The sequence below is a fragment of the Xylaria bambusicola genome, assembly GCF_022495145.1.
Source record: "Xylaria bambusicola strain CBS 139988 unplaced genomic scaffold F5B22scaffold_49, whole genome shotgun sequence".
Classification (NCBI taxonomy): Eukaryota; Fungi; Ascomycota; class Sordariomycetes; order Xylariales; family Xylariaceae; genus Xylaria; species Xylaria bambusicola.
In genome coordinates this window covers 106,141-122,454 of record NW_025953602.1, presented here as the reverse complement: position 1 = coordinate 122,454, position 16,314 = coordinate 106,141, and the positions used below count along the sequence as shown (strand labels likewise).

At 49.0% G+C, this 16,314-nt stretch overlaps 6 protein-coding genes across 6 annotated transcripts; 3 read left to right on the top strand and 3 right to left on the bottom strand.

The window, feature by feature from the left end:
* Nucleotides 1-140: 140 nt before the first annotated feature.
* On the bottom strand, nucleotides 141-1,314 carry F5B22DRAFT_403000 (uncharacterized protein). Its single transcript, XM_047971491.1, has 2 exons — nucleotides 1,107-1,314; nucleotides 141-1,044 (listed from the first exon to the last, which is right to left on the bottom strand). Exons 1-2 carry the CDS (start codon nucleotides 1,213-1,215, stop codon nucleotides 356-358), a joined length of 798 nt encoding a protein of 265 aa, XP_047827342.1. The 5' UTR covers nucleotides 1,216-1,314; the 3' UTR covers nucleotides 141-355.
* Nucleotides 1,315-7,255: 5,941 nt separating this feature from the next.
* On the top strand, nucleotides 7,256-8,695 carry F5B22DRAFT_650041 (DnaJ domain-containing protein; the record flags this gene model as incomplete). The annotated part of the gene is made up of 4 exons (XM_047979260.1): nucleotides 7,256-7,291; nucleotides 7,352-7,421; nucleotides 7,478-8,305; nucleotides 8,376-8,695. 4 exons carry the CDS (start codon nucleotides 7,256-7,258, stop codon nucleotides 8,693-8,695), a joined length of 1,254 nt encoding a protein of 417 aa, XP_047827341.1.
* Nucleotides 8,696-8,898: 203 nt separating this feature from the next.
* F5B22DRAFT_621010 (uncharacterized protein) lies at nucleotides 8,899-11,619 on the bottom strand. The gene is made up of 3 exons (XM_047975878.1): nucleotides 10,724-11,619; nucleotides 9,976-10,650; nucleotides 8,899-9,897 (listed from the first exon to the last, which is right to left on the bottom strand). Exons 1-3 carry the CDS (start codon nucleotides 11,206-11,208, stop codon nucleotides 9,528-9,530), a joined length of 1,530 nt encoding a protein of 509 aa, XP_047827340.1. The 5' UTR covers nucleotides 11,209-11,619; the 3' UTR covers nucleotides 8,899-9,527.
* A 113-nt stretch (nucleotides 11,620-11,732) lies between these two features.
* F5B22DRAFT_621004 (serine/threonine protein kinase/TGF-beta stimulated factor) lies at nucleotides 11,733-13,704 on the top strand. Its single transcript, XM_047975877.1, has 2 exons — nucleotides 11,733-12,694; nucleotides 12,754-13,704. Exons 1-2 carry the CDS (start codon nucleotides 12,013-12,015, stop codon nucleotides 13,275-13,277), a joined length of 1,206 nt encoding a protein of 401 aa, XP_047827339.1. The 5' UTR covers nucleotides 11,733-12,012; the 3' UTR covers nucleotides 13,278-13,704.
* On the top strand, nucleotides 13,296-15,011 carry F5B22DRAFT_402635 (putative G-patch domain protein). Its single transcript, XM_047971488.1, has 2 exons — nucleotides 13,296-13,549; nucleotides 13,604-15,011. The coding sequence occupies exon 2, from the start codon at nucleotides 13,879-13,881 to the stop codon at nucleotides 14,836-14,838; it is 960 nt and encodes a 319-aa protein (XP_047827338.1). The 5' UTR covers nucleotides 13,296-13,549; nucleotides 13,604-13,878; the 3' UTR covers nucleotides 14,839-15,011.
* A 177-nt stretch (nucleotides 15,012-15,188) lies between these two features.
* Nucleotides 15,189-16,308, bottom strand: F5B22DRAFT_402661 (putative cytosine deaminase). The gene is made up of 6 exons (XM_047971489.1): nucleotides 16,248-16,308; nucleotides 16,081-16,195; nucleotides 15,888-15,974; nucleotides 15,657-15,750; nucleotides 15,323-15,494; nucleotides 15,189-15,251 (listed from the first exon to the last, which is right to left on the bottom strand). Exons 2-6 carry the CDS (start codon nucleotides 16,150-16,152, stop codon nucleotides 15,203-15,205), a joined length of 474 nt encoding a protein of 157 aa, XP_047827337.1. The 5' UTR covers nucleotides 16,153-16,195; nucleotides 16,248-16,308; the 3' UTR covers nucleotides 15,189-15,202.
* Nucleotides 16,309-16,314: the final 6 nt, after the last annotated feature.

Sequence of the window (16,314 nt, the reverse complement as noted above, 5' to 3'; positions counted from 1 at the left end):
AGCAGGGGCGTCTGACAAACATTACATGCCAAGAATTCCGCCTCAATCTTATGACAGGCAATGTCCGCAGACCTGAGACCCAAGCCCCGTATATCATCTCTCGGACTAGTTGCGTAAAAGAGTCTTCCGGACTCACAGCAAATGCGTTCGGGAAATCGATGGTACTGTACTTCGATGTCATTAGCCGGGCTTGGGCCGAGTGGCAGGTCATGTCTAGCTGCCTTGTCCAGACTAGCCAATAAGGGCGTCAGTCCTCTTAGGAGCATACGGTTCAGGGTAACCTCCTTGTCTGTTGCACAACGTCTTCACTAGATAGTAAGTGACCTGTTGATGTGTCAGAGACTCTAGAGACCAACTACCAGCTGTCGATTATCTTCATACCTGGTAGTGTGCTCGATCGTGGGACAGGGACCTGGTAAGTATTATAAGTAAGATCAAGGGCATGATCAGCTGCGGCAGGTTGCAAGGCGCTTCTCTTCTTCTGTAAGATGGCCAAGATTTGTTGCTGTTGGTTATCATCTAGTCTTGAAAGGCTCTGTAATGCGTTGATCATGTTCGAGTCATAGCCCGAATTTGGATTCGGGAAACTTGTGACGCTACTGCCTGGTAAGGGATAGGTGGTAAAAGGATCACCCATAAAGTCCTCGTCGAATGGAAACATTGGTGTAGATGGCATCGGCGATATGGGTGGGAGAGATGAGACGTAGCCAGTGCTCATCCCGATTGCTGGAGTGTTAGGGTTGTGTGTATGGGTGGCCAGCCTCTCGGCATCTTGGACGTAGTCTTTCACCAGGTAACTAACGTAGGCATCTGCATCGTGACTTGGGCCATTCGATGGCAAGGGCACTGATGGTATGGCTGGAACAGTGGACATAAAGTACGGTGTTGGGCTATGTGACGAATTCCTAGTTGCACGGTTTGATTCCATCGTACAAAACTCGGGCGCTGGTGACTCTGTCTCGTCCGAGACGGAGCTCATTGAGTCAGGATGGCTATCTTTCAGGATCTCATCTAATAACGCTAGCTTTTGTCTTCGCTTTTCTCCTATTCTCGTGTTAGCCAGCATCGCTCCAATGAGACGGTGGGCACGCCCACGGAGAACATACGATAGGCTCTGGATGCTATCCTATTCTGTTCCTTCCGAATATCACTATTCCGACCTCTCCTCTTTCGAGGCTGGGTCTCTGATGCCCGGGGGCTGGTTGTAGTTTCCATGGTACCGAGTATTAATCACGAAATGTAGGTTGGAAGCTAACAGCTAGGCCTCCCTAGAGTAACATCAAAGTCAAGGCTCACTAAGTGATGGCATGTATCGAGAGGAGAAGAAATAGGTCTGCCGGTAATTAGGCGGACTTATTCGAGTGAATGGGAAGTCTGAGGGGTCACGAGCATTAGTTGATGTGCATGAGGCGTTTATATTGGTAATTGCCGGCCTAGGTCCCCGAGAAGATGGAATTTGGAACCCTGGTCTCCCTGATGGCAGACCATGCATGCATCTACCTCAGAAAAAATGCAATAGCTCTTACTCCCAGTTCGCGACCTTATGTCCAGCGTAAGAACCTCCTCGATCAACTGGCTTCCGCGGTATGATGTGGGCCAGGGTCGCATCGTTGTCCGCAGTAGCGTAGCACTCGTGCTTCGACCACGGAAGCTTAGGTAGGTGGCTTCACCTCTGGGCTTCACTACCAAGTCCCTACTAGTCGATGACTGCACAGGAATAGGACTACCGATGTCATACCAAACCAAGTAAGGGTGATGAGTCTGGATCAACACTTTCTAGCCGCGTCCTGAGCTGCGTACAACACGAAGCACCAGCCTTTTCTCTCTCGGAGAAGGCCGAGTCTAAGCTGCTTAGCTTTGGCAGCAGTATGTTCCACGCCTAAGTACAGCACAGCTTTCTTCTTGACTGATACGGACAGTATAAACGGACAGTAAATACTTCTCATCATGCCATGCTGCTTCGATTGCTGATAGCGTTATGTAATGCCCACCGCCATCTGTACTGGGTGTTTTTAAGCGACCGATCGACAGGGCCTTGATGCCAGTACATGTTATTATTTCCAAACCCCGAAGTTAGGCCTGTGGTAGACAGGGCATACCATAATAATACATAGGACATTGCTTCTTCCTACTCTCCCGTGCTCCTTTTCTTTCTTTTCCCTTCCTAAATATTATCTCTACTAAAACGATGTTGTATTCATGATATCCATAGTTCTAACTCTAGGGCTACTGAGTTGCCATCTAGATAGCACGACGACTCTTTAGATCAAGGGGAATAAGGCCAAAATAATGTAGACAGGACGTATCTCTTTATCATGATTCACACTTCGCTACCCAAGCCTGTACCGAGGCTAAGGTCTCCTACCTCTCGTATTGAACTACTCCTCCGATATCAGTGGCCCAAGCTTGTCGCACCAAGTCATGCCACGGCCATATCAGAATAGACCTGAACCCTCGTTTAACCACTCCGTCCCTCCGCTAAGCCTTATGGGATTACTGATGACCCCTACGTAGTAGCCTTATGATTAGTTGGCCCTGCTGCTGACTGATCGTCTTTGTAATTGCAGGTCGACGCCCAAAACCCTGCTAGAACCAAGCTCTGAACCAGCATGATAGGAAATTCTTACCGTCAGATCACATGACGCTCTTCACACTATGTGTATTCTAATGGAACGCCTCCTACTTCAGGTTTAATCCCCCAGGATCTCATACAAGCAGTATGTAAATATAGATCATGCTACCGGTCTTCCTAAATAGTAGACCTTGTTTAACTGTGCGATAGGTGAGGTAAGCCCTAGTTAGGTAGGTGCCTCACAGATTGGGTTTTCGGATGGCCTCCAACGCTGCCAAATGGGATTTACTCAAAACAGATAATGACCGTTTTATGTAAATGGTCTTTGGAAATGGCACTGCATTGAGACTGGAAATGTGCAATTCCCAGCCGTATAAACTTGGGGCGTCATCCATTCTTATGGCCTTGCTGAAAGCCTTCTTCGTGTCATGCAGACTTGGGATAGATGTATGTATCTATAATATTTTCAGTTATTCAGGGTGCGTAGTATGAAAGCCTGGGCTATGGGAAGCTGAAAACCGGCATCAGCACCGGCGCTAGCCTGTCCTGCGTAATCCGATCGTCCACAGTCAGCGAGAGAGAGAGAGAGAGACGAGAGAGATATCCCCCACCATTAGTTAGCTAATGTGCTGCAAGTGCAATCCCCGGTTCTTCTACTACCGTACTCCCCCGTAAGCCTACCCGCGACCGAAGATGGTCACACTCCCAGTAAGGTACAAGGCATTTGATTCACTACACTACTCAGTACACTAGATGGTGTGATACCGAGATACATATGGGGGTATGTCGGAGATAGATCATCGATCAGACATCAGCTACCCCTTCAGTGGGAGGTACCCCGTCACCGGACACCAGTAGAGAGGCCATCGAGATCGTGTACTGAATGCCTAGGTACTGTGAGATCATGCGAGCCCTCGAATAAATGTTGATTAGTCATCGTCTAACATAGGTAAAATACTCCTACCATTTTTGGCGATGACATACTTTGATATCGGGATTACCTACTGTCCCCTCCTCTTAAGTCTTTGATCAGACAACTAGCTTAAACTATTATACTGCATGTAATATCGTCGCTGAGTATTTCTTGGAATCACAAGAACGCCCTTCCGCGGTGACGGTGCTTGTCTCTTCACTTTCTTCTTCCTCCTCCCCGAACCATATGTCAGCCTATACACTGGAGCCTAAGCAGTTTATGCGATGATCGCCATGGGCCGGCGTTGCATTGAATATTACTACCCGAGCGTCGCAGTCAATAGGCTATCCGGTGATATACTTGCATAATGCCTTACGCTTTGGAGGACTCGAGATACTATTAGCCTAGGCAAAGGAATAACGTGGAGAAATTTGAATTATGACAGACGGAGAATTGACAATTACACTGCTTGTACCAACAACTAGCATACCGGTATCTAAGCAGAAAAGTTTTCCGGGTGCGGCAATGACAGCCATTCGCCCATATGATACGAGAGAAGAAAGGCCTAGCCAATCAGGGCTTGGTGTGCTTGGAATAGAAAGATTAGAACACTACCTACACTCAATGAGACGAATTTTATAATATATCAAGTATACACTTACAAGTATTGCTCTCATGGCAAGGCATAAGTGACATGCCCAATACGAAGACATTTCATTCAGGATAAAGCTTTATGACACACATGGTAAGTTCTCTTGGCAAGATCTTCACAGGGTCTTGCTGAAGGTCGCTGCTGTTATGATATTAAGTGTTATGACTTTCAAGGTCATTCAACTAACAATGCAAGAATCTAGTTCTGCTCGGGCCCCATATCACAGCGTAGTTTTTAAGGAATTTCTACCTCTTCCTCAGACATATTGTATTTGTAGAAAATAATACAAATATGTTGTTATCCTCTTTGTGATCTGATGACACTTGCATACTTCGGCTTATTGGTGCCCCTAAATACAACCCCAAGAATCGAGAATAGTCAAAGAGTAACAATTAATAGCACGCTAGCTCGGGAGGACCCGACTCAGCTGATTAGGGACTCGGATACCCGTAGTAAGAAATCCAATGTCATAGCAGACCATTTACCAGGAAGGAGCTCATTGTACACAGAAAAGGGGCGTGAGATCAATAAACCCACAAGATGTAGACACAACAACGCCTGTCATCAACGGAAGGGTGCGAGACAGGGCTGATAAGAGTTCCGAAGAGAATTCCTAATCACTCCATATTGTACGTTGTTTGATTATCATGCTTTGGCAGGTCATGTTCCCTCACTAGGCAGGTACCTAACACGATATGCCACTGGTAGGTGTCCCCTTACCAGCCCCAGAGTCGATGACGGTCATGTTCAGAAATAACCGCGGTAGCAAATCATATTTTTGAAACACGGCCTTAATTAGGCAATTAGAATGCGTAGATGTTTGATCAAAAAGCGGCGTGACAAGGGATATATCTATAAATACCTAGGTACTTATTAGGTAAGTATATATGGAAGAAGGGGGTGGGTTGCCTTACCTACCAAACCTGGACACATGTAGGCATTCAGCTGCCAAGACAGTCTCAAGATAGGTAGAGCGAGTAGGTAGCTGGCATGACAAACCCCGAAACTCTAACTTTAATGGCATGGCGAAAGTATATAACAAAACCTAGGTACGAATTTGAGGATCGTGGAATTTTCCTCCCTCTCTCAGTCTTTTGGGACAATAGGTAAGCAAATGCCAAGCGAATATACTTTGATATCAAACCCTATAACCGGCCACTTGTATTAGTGGATAGGTAGTGGACAGCACAGTACGTATTGTCTCGTCGGCCTCGCTTCGATGCCTCCCTTGTTGTGGTGGAACAGCGATTTCTTTACCTCAATGTTTGCGTTGACACGGCCTTCGAAGGCAGAACTGAGAACCTACGTTACCCCTTCAGAGCGGCGCAGAGCAACAGCACCACAGGCTGGGTGAACCTTTTGAGGTACCTAGGTAGGTACTCGAAATGTTTCGCGCTACGAAGGGGGGTGCGAGATGGAGGGGTAGGTATTCACATGTACAGTACCTACCTAGGTACCGGTATGTACGAAGTAGGCATCGGCGCCCGAGGGGGGGGGAGGGCAGAGGGGGAGAGGGAGGGAGGTGGGAGGAGGGCGCTGGACGAACTCGTCCAATCCGTCACCGGAGTCCCCACCAGCCACTGTCCGATTTCACTATGGCGTTCCATTGCATTACCGGAATCAGTCACACGATGCATTAGCGTCAACCGAGTAGAAGTACCTCCAAGTATAACGGGGCTGGGCTAGTGTCTTCAGCAGTGCATTCCGCCGGCGTGGCGAGCGTGGATTGTTTGCCTCGTCGACCTCAGCCGCGTTGGGTACCGAGGGCTACATGGACACCCACGCCACGATTCCATCGGTTTCGATGGGAGTGTGCTCGTGGCGCATGGAAGTCACAGCCTTGGTCGCTGTGCGTTGTTGGGTTGGTCAGAGTTTGGTTGTAGATTAGGTAGGCGGCTCTCGCCCTGCATAGTAGGTAGGTAGGTAGTCCTGTTTGCTGTCCCTTAAGCTTTTACTGCTTAACCTACCAGACAACCTCCCTAAACCTACCAAGATATCTCCTGTACAGGGAGGCATCGTAAATATCTTCAGGTACCTAGTGTAGCGCATGCTATAGGTATGTCTGTCCCGCGCGCCTTGCCTTCCAGAGTGAACCAACCTTAGCAACTCTCCATGTCCCCCTTTCCAACAATAGCATCATCACAATCAACCTTCCAATCCCCACTCCATTCCTGCATTTCCAGTGCACAATCAGCCCTCTGTTTCCCCGTTCGCGGCTTGTCAGCAGGTGTATGACTTTGCCAATTGGCATCTGTGTATTCTCCGGCTGCTTAGGTTTCGTCTAGTTTGCTTCTCTTGACACGCCTCCATTCCAGATCCTTCTGGAAACCCGAGGCTGCCGGCACTGTCCCATACATCAACTGCTCTTCTTATCTTTTCTACTACAATCGTCCCTCAAGCCTCTCTTGATACCCGTCCGCAATTTCATCCGCCCATACAACATCAGCGAGACTCATTTCCCTGGGGTTGCTGCAGAGCCAGTCTTATTTGGACGCCTACTTCGTGCCGAGGACGATCCTAGTCATATCTCACTTTTCTTCTGAGCCGGCAACACTTCGAAGTAGTTAAGTTTGCGCAAAAGTTGGTAAGCACATTCAATCGTCCCTTACACTGACAATATCGGTCTTTTCGTCGCGTACGGGTCTTTTCTCGCCATGCCTCCCTTTCCTTACTACTGTTGCATGTTGTTTGCCGTCATCCTCTTTCTCCATCTACAGATACGGCTATAACTAGACATTCCCGCTGCCTGCACTCCTGTAGCGCGCATTTGTTCATTGTCAAAGAGGCACAGAAGCATACACCACTACACACGCTACTTTAGGCCCGCTACTAGTCTCTCAACCTGATTCGCATTTGTGGGGCTTGCTTCTTGACTTTTTCTGTCGCCTTCTACCTATCACCCCGGACCGCACATTCAAGGGTTCCCCACTGCTTTCCCATATCTCCCTGTAGTACAGATACGCTTGCTATTTCTTCAGTTTAAAAAGGTCAAACATCAAATGAGTTAACACAACCCTGGTGCCCTGCAGATTTTCTACTCTAGCCAGACTACTCTACCTCAAAACAGACGCCTGGTCTAACATTACCACTGTTCAACCGCATCTCGCAAATCGCCAAGATGGTCAAAGAAACGGGATATTACGACTCCCTTGGGGTATGCCTTAGGCCGGCCACCTGATTTTGTCGCTGGAATTCGATCGCTGACGCTGCCTAGGTCTCGCCAACCGCCACCGAGCAAGAGCTCAAAAAGGCTTATAAAATGGGTGCCCTTAAGTATCATCCTGGTACGTTTGGTGATGGCATATGGTTAGTCGCGTAGTATATGCTGAACATCTTGTAGACAAGAACGCCCACAACCCCGCTGCCGAGGAAAAGTTCAAAGAGATTTCCCATGCCTACGAGATCCTATCAGACCCGCAAAAGCGCTCTCTTTATGATCAATATGGTGAAGCTGGCTTGGAAGGAGGTGCTGGTGGCGGTATGGCCGCCGAAGACCTTTTCGCCCAATTCTTCGGTGGTGGCTCATTTGGTGGTGGCCTTGGTGGCATGTTCAGTGGCATGGGTGGCCAGTCCCGTGGGCCTCCTAAGGCGCGAACTATCCACCACACACACAAAGTATCGCTTGAGGATATCTACAGGGGGAAGGTTTCGAAACTGGCTTTGCAACGTTCCGTCATTTGCCCCAAATGCGAAGGACGGGGTGGCAAGGAAGGTGCTGTCAAGCGCTGTCCCGGCTGTGATGGCCATGGTATGAAGACTATGATGCGCCAAATGGGCCCTATGATCCAAAGATTCCAGACTGTATGCCCAGACTGTAGCGGTGAGGGTGAAATCATCAAGGAGAAGGATCGCTGCAAGGGCTGCAGTGGTAAGAAGACCGTTGTGGACAGGAAGGTTTTGCATGTCCACGTTGACAAGGGTGTCCGAAGCGGAACCAAAGTTGAATTCAGGGGTGAGGGTGACCAGGCTCCCGGTGTTCAAGCTGGTGATGTTGTGTTCGAGATTGAACAGAAGCCCCATCCTAGATTCACGCGAAAAGAAGACGACCTTCTCTACCGCTGTGACATCGAGCTTGTCACGGCCCTGGCCGGAGGTACTATTCACATCGAGCACCTGGACGACCGATGGTTGAATGTTGAGATCATGCCGGGCGAGGCCATTGCGCCAGGTGAGTCACCCGCAAACTGATGATATTTCTTTTCGATTCTTGGGACAAAGCTGACATGATTTGCGTATAGACGCTGTTAAGATGGTGCGCGGACAGGGTATGCCTTCGCATCGCCATCATGATTTCGGTAACCTGTACATTCAATTTGCCGTGAAGTTCCCTGAGCGTGGTTGGACCGACGATCCTGAAGCTTTTGACGCTCTTCGAAAAATTCTTCCCGTCCCTTCTATGCAAATCGTACCTCCGGCGGATGCTATGACCGACGTTGCAGATCTAGAGGACTTGGACAACTCTGGTCAAGCCAGAGGTTTTGGGGGTTCCGCAGCTATGGACGAAGATGACGAAGATGGTCACCCTCATGCGGAACGTGTGCAGTGCGCATCGCAGTAAACAGCTCAATTTTGAGACGAAAAGGCCGTATACCTTATATCTCCGGGCACACTGGATCCCCCGAACAGGCTTCAATAGTCATGCAAAACTTCAATTGCACTGATTAGTTGAAAACTGTATTTACGGCGCGACGTTTTGAAGAGACGAAGGTTCAACATCATGGCTTTTCACGAAGATCTACATGCTAAGGGGTTTTATGAGATAAAAGCGACAAGGGGTATACAGATTATATCTCTGCCTAAGAGCTTATATGATATGATTCTGTGGCGACCGCGCTCATCTTCTGAGCATATTCCTTTTGTGTCGTGTTGCGTTGTGAAGCAGGCGTTCAGATAGGACATAGAGGGATAGGGACAACTGCCGTTGTTTAATTGACATTTGCATTCTGAAACTGAAGTTGCTCAAAGATGATTGAAAACAGGCCCAGTTAAGTGGTTCAATAAGTGCCATGATGGCACCCTGCCATATTTATCTACATATTTCCGGTGGTTATATGTACATGCAAGCCATGTAACTACATATGGGCAAATTATTGGCCACCGAAATCCCTGTCATCTTCATAGCACTTTTACGAAAGGCATCGTTGGTTGACTTGCAATATCGAGGAATATAGACGCTTAGTCATAACATCGCAATAGAAGTCATGACGGCTAGCTTACTACCTAGATGATGCGCCAATATACCTCTGGTTCTAGCTGGTTCATGTACGACTCTTTCTTCAACGCTAATACAAAGACACAATTATTATGAACAGTGAGATGTTCGTCAGGCATACATGACCCTTCTATCGTAATTGTAATAGAACCAATCAGTCTTAGACTTGTTGACTAGCTTATTCCCTTGTTTCTGAGCTTTGCTCAGGCATCTCTGAGGTGCCTTCATACCCACCTTCGTCATTACCCGTTTTGCGCAGATTCTCAACTGTGTATATCAACTTGTCTAAATCATCACAGGAGAGAGGCGGCTGTTTGTTTGACGAGTTGGTAGTGTCATGGATATGTTGCCGAGGTACCCAGGCCGTTCCGTCACGCTCGAACACTGATATTTGTCCGTCACCGTCTGGTACATCTGTTGCTACTAGCAGAGACAGCTCCGTTGAGCCAATGGTCATGATATCTAGAGGATTTCCGTGCACTGTGAGCGTGAGTCTATGTAAGACGGAATTGTCGGCTTGAAGCTCATAGACGAAGATCGCTGGAGTCCTGATGTTGATGTTGTCAGCAGCCTATACTTGCTTTCCCCCCCCTCTCTCGTCAGCGCTAAAAGCCTGTAATGCTTACCGTTCACATATAGCTGCTACAAAGCATTCATCTCCCATGACGTACGATATCAGTTTCGTGACTGCGATCTTGGTTGCATCTGGCAGGACTTCGCGAACGTGGGCCAACAAATCAACAGTGCCTAGCAACTTCCCCGCCAGCCAGTCCCACACGAAGAGCGAGTTATCCCCGCCCCCAGATATCAAAACGCCAGGCCGAGAGCGGGGGTTACAGAGCGCTGCGACGAAGGACCCGTGCCCTAGACAATACGTCTCGATGATGTGAGACTGGGGAATGCCGCGGGAAACACGGATGTGCTCGTCGCGGTCGGCCGTGATAACGTATGGTCTGCCTTGTGCGTCTTTTGCGGTCAGGACACACGTTAGCAGCGACACGTGGCCGAGCAGAACCTCATGCGCAAATTGAGGACCGTCCTTGGGGAGATCTCGCTTTGCGTTGGCCTCACGTTGGCGCTGCTGGTCCTCGAGCGCTCGTCGATTGCGCTGTGAATGCACCGTCAAGACATTTGCCCCACGCAACGGTTCAGGGGTAACCGGTGCTGGTGTTGAGGCGGAAATAACTTCTTCTGATTGTGCGATCAGAGGCAATGCGTAGACGTCACCAAATTTATCAGCGCTGAGGATTGTCTGTCCATCAGCGGTGAGAGTGAGAGAACACGGACGCTTAGGCATAGCTCTGAGTATTCGTGTGAGCATGGTATATTGAGGTTGGTTCCTTGGATCAGAAATTTAGGGGTTGTTAATCATACCGTTGACTGATTTCTTTAAGTGACCCTTTGCCGTCATGCTCGAAAACCCAAAGCGTCTTGTCTTGCCCCGTCACTGCTATCACATGGCTCCCATCTTCGGTTGCCGTCAGAAGAACTACGAAGGGCATATCTGGCGTTGGCGGCTGCCGGTTTGTTCTGCCTTTCTTCTGACTCTTGCTCCCACTTGTTGGCGCATCTGGCTTTCCCTGGCCAGTCTCTGCGGCGCCGTTCAACTCAACATCGTCACAAGCTAACTTGCGCCGTTTTGACGGCGGCTGCTGCCCCGTCCGTGTTCCATCCTCTGAACCGTCATGCGCATCTTCGGTCTCGTCGACATTTACAGCTTGTTTTAAGGACGGGTGAGTCCATGAAAACAAGGAGTGAGAGCTCACGCCGAGATCGTATGTCTGAATGCTGCATCCCCTCGCGGCGCAGAATAGCGTGTTCCCCCCCAGCCGACTAAGGCACTGAAAGGGCAAACCCATGTTGAATTGATATGATATTGAATATCTAATCACGACAAAATGTGGCACTAACAGGGGGTGGAAGGCGAGATCTCGAAAATTTGTTACCCTAGCGGCTTGTTGGAGGGTACGGAACTAAACCATTCAAGGTTTATCAAATGCGAGAAGAAGCTGAAAGAGGCAAATGTAGATTTTATATCAAGGCCTGTAATTTGAGACAAGACCTGAATAGTCCGATAGTATGGATATGATTATACGATCCACGAATTGCCACCTTTGCCTGCGCGGTTGAGTTGATAATTTTCGGCAAGCAATATGTCACTTGTAAGTAACTTGATATGTGCCAAGGTATATATGTAGAACTTGAAGTATACAATATCAACCTACATACATGTACATATGGTATATGGTACCGGTAGGTAGGTACATACCTACATATCCAGGTATCCAAAATAGAATTATGGAGCACGCAACCTTTCCGAAGCACCGTCTGCCCATTAAAAGCGCACGCAAAGACTGTGGCGCAGCCTAGCATCAGCCCCTTTGCCTTGGTCTCACCTGGGCAGTTGCTTGCTGGCTCGCGACAGAAGAAAGTCAATTATAATACGACATCAAACGGCTTTAGTTAAGACACCCGTAGCCATCGATGCGCAATTGGTGATGAAGTCCCCGAACAGCTTTATTTCCGAGCTCTCCTGATACCTCGACGGCCTGAACCCATATTACCAATTGTATGAAGCTCCGACTTAGCGTGTCTACGTCGCGCGAGCTTGCCAACTCGATCAGCAGCAATTTAGACACCGGGAAGATAACGACATCCCTACCATGGCGCAGCTACTACAAGATCTCATATATTCTTTCGGGAATTGCTTGAACTGCTTTCCAGGGTCCCCAACTCTCAAGATCAATAGCCGCTCCTTCAAGATCCTGCGCTTACTCGGAGAAGGTGGCTTCAGTTATGTTTACCTTGTACAAGACACGGCGACAGCCGAGCTATTCGCTCTAAAGAAAATTCGATGTCCTTTTGGTACCGAGTCCGTCCAGCAAGCCATGCGTGAAGTCGAGGCGTACAAGACGTTTGCGCATACACCTTCGATTATCCATAGCATCGACTACTCAATCGCGAGCGAACGGAACGACGCCGAATCAAAAACAGTCTATGTGTTGCTGCCATACTATAGGAGAGGAAATTTGCAGGATATTATCAATGCGAATCTAGTCAACCACACCAACTTCCCTGAAAAGGAACTCATGCGCTTGTTTTTGGGTGTTTGCAAAGCTATGAAGTTCATGCATCAATACCGCGCTCCACGTGGTGGAGAGCGTATGGAAATGGGGAATACGAAGGCCGGCGAGGAGGATCAGAACGGGGGGGCCAAGAGGAATCGAGCCTCAGCTGCTGCCGATGCCGACGATGAGACGGAACAGGCGAGGCCTCTAATGGTTGAAGAGCAGGTTGTAGCGCCAGGCGAGCAGCGATCCTGGGCACACAGAGATATTAAGCCAGGTAAGTCGTTTAAACATGAAGCTCGTAGGTCGACCAGTCTAACCAAGGGCCCGCTAAAGGCAACATTATGATTGATGACTCCGGATCGCAACCAATCATTATGGATCTAGGCTCAATTGCAGAGTCGCCAATAGCGATTACATCACGGTCTTTAGCCATCGCCACACAAGACACAGCGGCAGAACACAGCACCATGCCTTACCGCGCCCCCGAGTTATTTGATGTGAAGACGGGGACGGTTATTGATACCAAGGTAGACATTTGGTCGCTGGGCTGTACATTATATGCTTGTCTTGTAGGAAAATCGCCTTTCGAAATGCGTAGCGACGAAACGGGTGGCACTCTCAGCATGTGCGTCTTGGGTGGCGACTGGCGGTTTCCCGACGAAGGACCACAGAGAAACAAGAAGGGAAAGAACACGGCTAGTGCAAATTCCGGCTCCGAGAGCGGCGTAATTAGTGAGCCTATCAAGGAAGTAGTGAGGAAATGCCTGAAGATTGAGCCCAGTGAGCGGCCGGATATTGACGAATTGATAACGATGACAGAGGAGGTTATTAGCGAGCTACCCGACGACGAGGTATAAGGTCGTCTCTTCGAGGCCCGGCGGTTTTCTTTCTTTCTTTTATTTTCTTCTAGGGCTCATTTTATTTGTACTTTCAATTTTTCGTAGGCGGGTTCTCATTGTCATGATTGTTTCTACCTGCTAGCGTAGAAAGGCGTACAGATCTGTTGGTCACGATGTCACTTTATAGACATTGTATTTTCTAGGCAAGCTTGCTGAGCTCTAAAGCCAGTACACCTTTAAGTTGTATGAGTATAATATTTCTATGATACCATATACCTCAGGTCACGCAAGTTAGTTCAGTTCAGAGACCTGAGAGTCTGTGATACCTGCTGACCCAATGCTAGTAGTAGACATTGGTCACAATACCTACATTATGTACTTAGCAATGGCCAGTGCGCTCCACTTTATTTTGCCAATCAACCCAAGGCCGCATCTTTCACGCTCAACTTGCATTCAAACGATCAGTACCTAAGTTTCAATTTCATCAATTGAAAGCGTTCGTAAAATCACTTAGTGGTGTGGCTTCATTAGCTCATGCCAGAACACTGAATTTCGCCGCAATCCACCTCCTGTCCACGCAAATATAGCAAGTAGTGGTAGGAAAACGACATCAGTTAATATGGCGCCGGATGAAGATGACGACTATATGAACATGACCTTTGAGGAGTGCCCCACGACAATTGAGACATCACTACAGAGACGACAGCGACTGAAGCGCGAAGGTGAGATCAAGGGGCGCGTCAAGTCCAAGGTTGAACTGGCAGCCGAGGAGCGGGAGGCCCGCGAGACCGCCTTGTCCAGGAACATGCTCGAGGGCACACAAGCCAAGAAGAGCAAAGGTCTCGCCATGATGGCCAAGATGGGCTTCAAAGGCGGTGCGCTGGGCCGCAAGGAGAACCCAGACGCTCGTCTCGAGCCAATCCGGCCCGAGATGAAAGACGACCGCGCCGGCATCGGCCTAGATTCCGAGCGGAAGCGGAAACTGAGGGAAGCGGCGGAGAGCACAGAGAAAAAGGTCAAGGTCGATGAGGCCGAGTATCGCGATCGCGTGCGCAGGGAGCGCGAGGCAGTGCGGTACGAGCGGATGGCCTACGCTGCTATGAATACTTGTGAGCGCATGGACGAGAAGAAGAGGCAAAGCGACACCCCCACTACCGGGGTCGCGGCGAACTCTGACATTGAGAAGAAGCGGATACTTTCCACGAGGCCGCTGAAATCTATACCCGTTGTGTGGAGGGGATTGATTCGTAAGCGTGAGGAGGTGGAGCGCGACCGCAGAATGAAGCACGATCTGCAGCAGACATCCGCACCACGCCTGCCCGCGTATGAAGACGACCTTGAGGACGAGGACGACAGAAAAGCTATGGGGAAGACGCAAACTGCCTACGCCGTGGTTGAGGACCTTGACGAGGAGGACCCAGAGCTTGACGAGTTCAATGCCCATGAACCTGATGTCAGGTTGCAGCGCATCGTAGAACATCTCCGGGCGGAATACCACTACTGCTTCTGGTGTAAATTCGAGTACCCCGATGATACAATGGAAGGTTGCCCTGGTCCAACAGAGGATGATCACGACTAGGATTTGGCATACCTACCAACCACCCCACCGTAGGCTAGTGGCTTGTTGAAGATTTGAGATTGTATGTTTATCGGCTCAATACAATACGGCATTCAAGTTGACTGGCTTTAAATAACGCCTCCGTCCTTAATGATTGGCTGCTTATTGCTGTTTGATAACTTGATACTAGGAAATGCTGTCCCTTTACATAGTGCACATCTCAAGAGAAGGGACAGCTCATAAACAAGCTCCTCGCAGGAAAGCTGACTGCCCCTTTCAGATTCTCATTATCCTTGTTAACAACTTGCCTTATAACCGGCAGCTTGAATTAAGAATGGAAGCGGCACATAACATCTAATACCACGTATGCCCAAACAATTCTTTACTAAATCTTCTTGGAGGAGACTCCTTCTTCCACACCGATATCCTCATTCCTGTCATATCTCGTGCGTTAGCGGTTGCCAGAGATATGGCCATGTAGTCAATATATCCGGGGTACGCTCACCAGACTTCAGGCTTTTCTGCGATGAACTTTTGCATCAGCTCCCGGCACTCGGGTGAGTCGAGCAAGACCACTTCGACACCCCGCTGCTTCAGATATGCCTCGCCGCCCATGAATGTCCTATTCTCACCGACAACGACCCGAGGGATGCCGTATAGAAGGCATGCGCCGGTACCTTTTTGGGAGGAAAGGTCTCTATTTAGCTAAGCTCTACTATTTTGTTTACCTTCTTTTCTTTTTGTCGTCGCCGTCACCTTACACTCCTGCCATATACTAGATACCTTGAAAGAATGTTCTTTGTACATGCTAGAAATATGTAGGAAACTATGGGCCTTACACATGTCGCACGGCGATAGGGTCGTATACATCGTACTACCCCGGTACGCGGACGATGGCAAGCGGCCAGCATTCTGCAGACATGAGGTCTCGCCCTGGAAAACAGTCGCGAAGCCTCCTCAGCACGTCGCTTCCTCGTGAAGATACCAGAGACTTCGTTGAGAAGCAGTTGGTTCTCTGTAGGGGAAAGAAGAACAAGTGACAGAGAGGAGTCGGAACGTAGCTCACTCACGTGAAGGATCGGATTGCCGGCTTGTATCCTCATATTATGGCCTCGGCCGAGCACCCTGCCATCGGCAGAAACGAGGGCGGCTCCGATCTAGATGTAAGGACGTAATCAGCCGGACCAACTTGCTGGCTGTCTTTCGCCTTCCCGAAATTACACACCGCTTGACCACGTGGTGATACGTGCGACCTTTACTTACGGGTATCCCGCCTTCTTCATACCCCTTACGTGCTTCCTCGAGCGCAAGTTCGAGACCCTTATGATCGTCCATCGTGAGCTAGACACTAGATTGCTGGCAAGCAATACCTCGCACGCTTTTACTCAAAAATTATAAATTGTACTAGACACATACGTGTACATACGTACATGGACTCTGAAGCACTTGCACTACTATGTATGGTGGTATACTAGGGATATAATAGTCGAGGAGTGA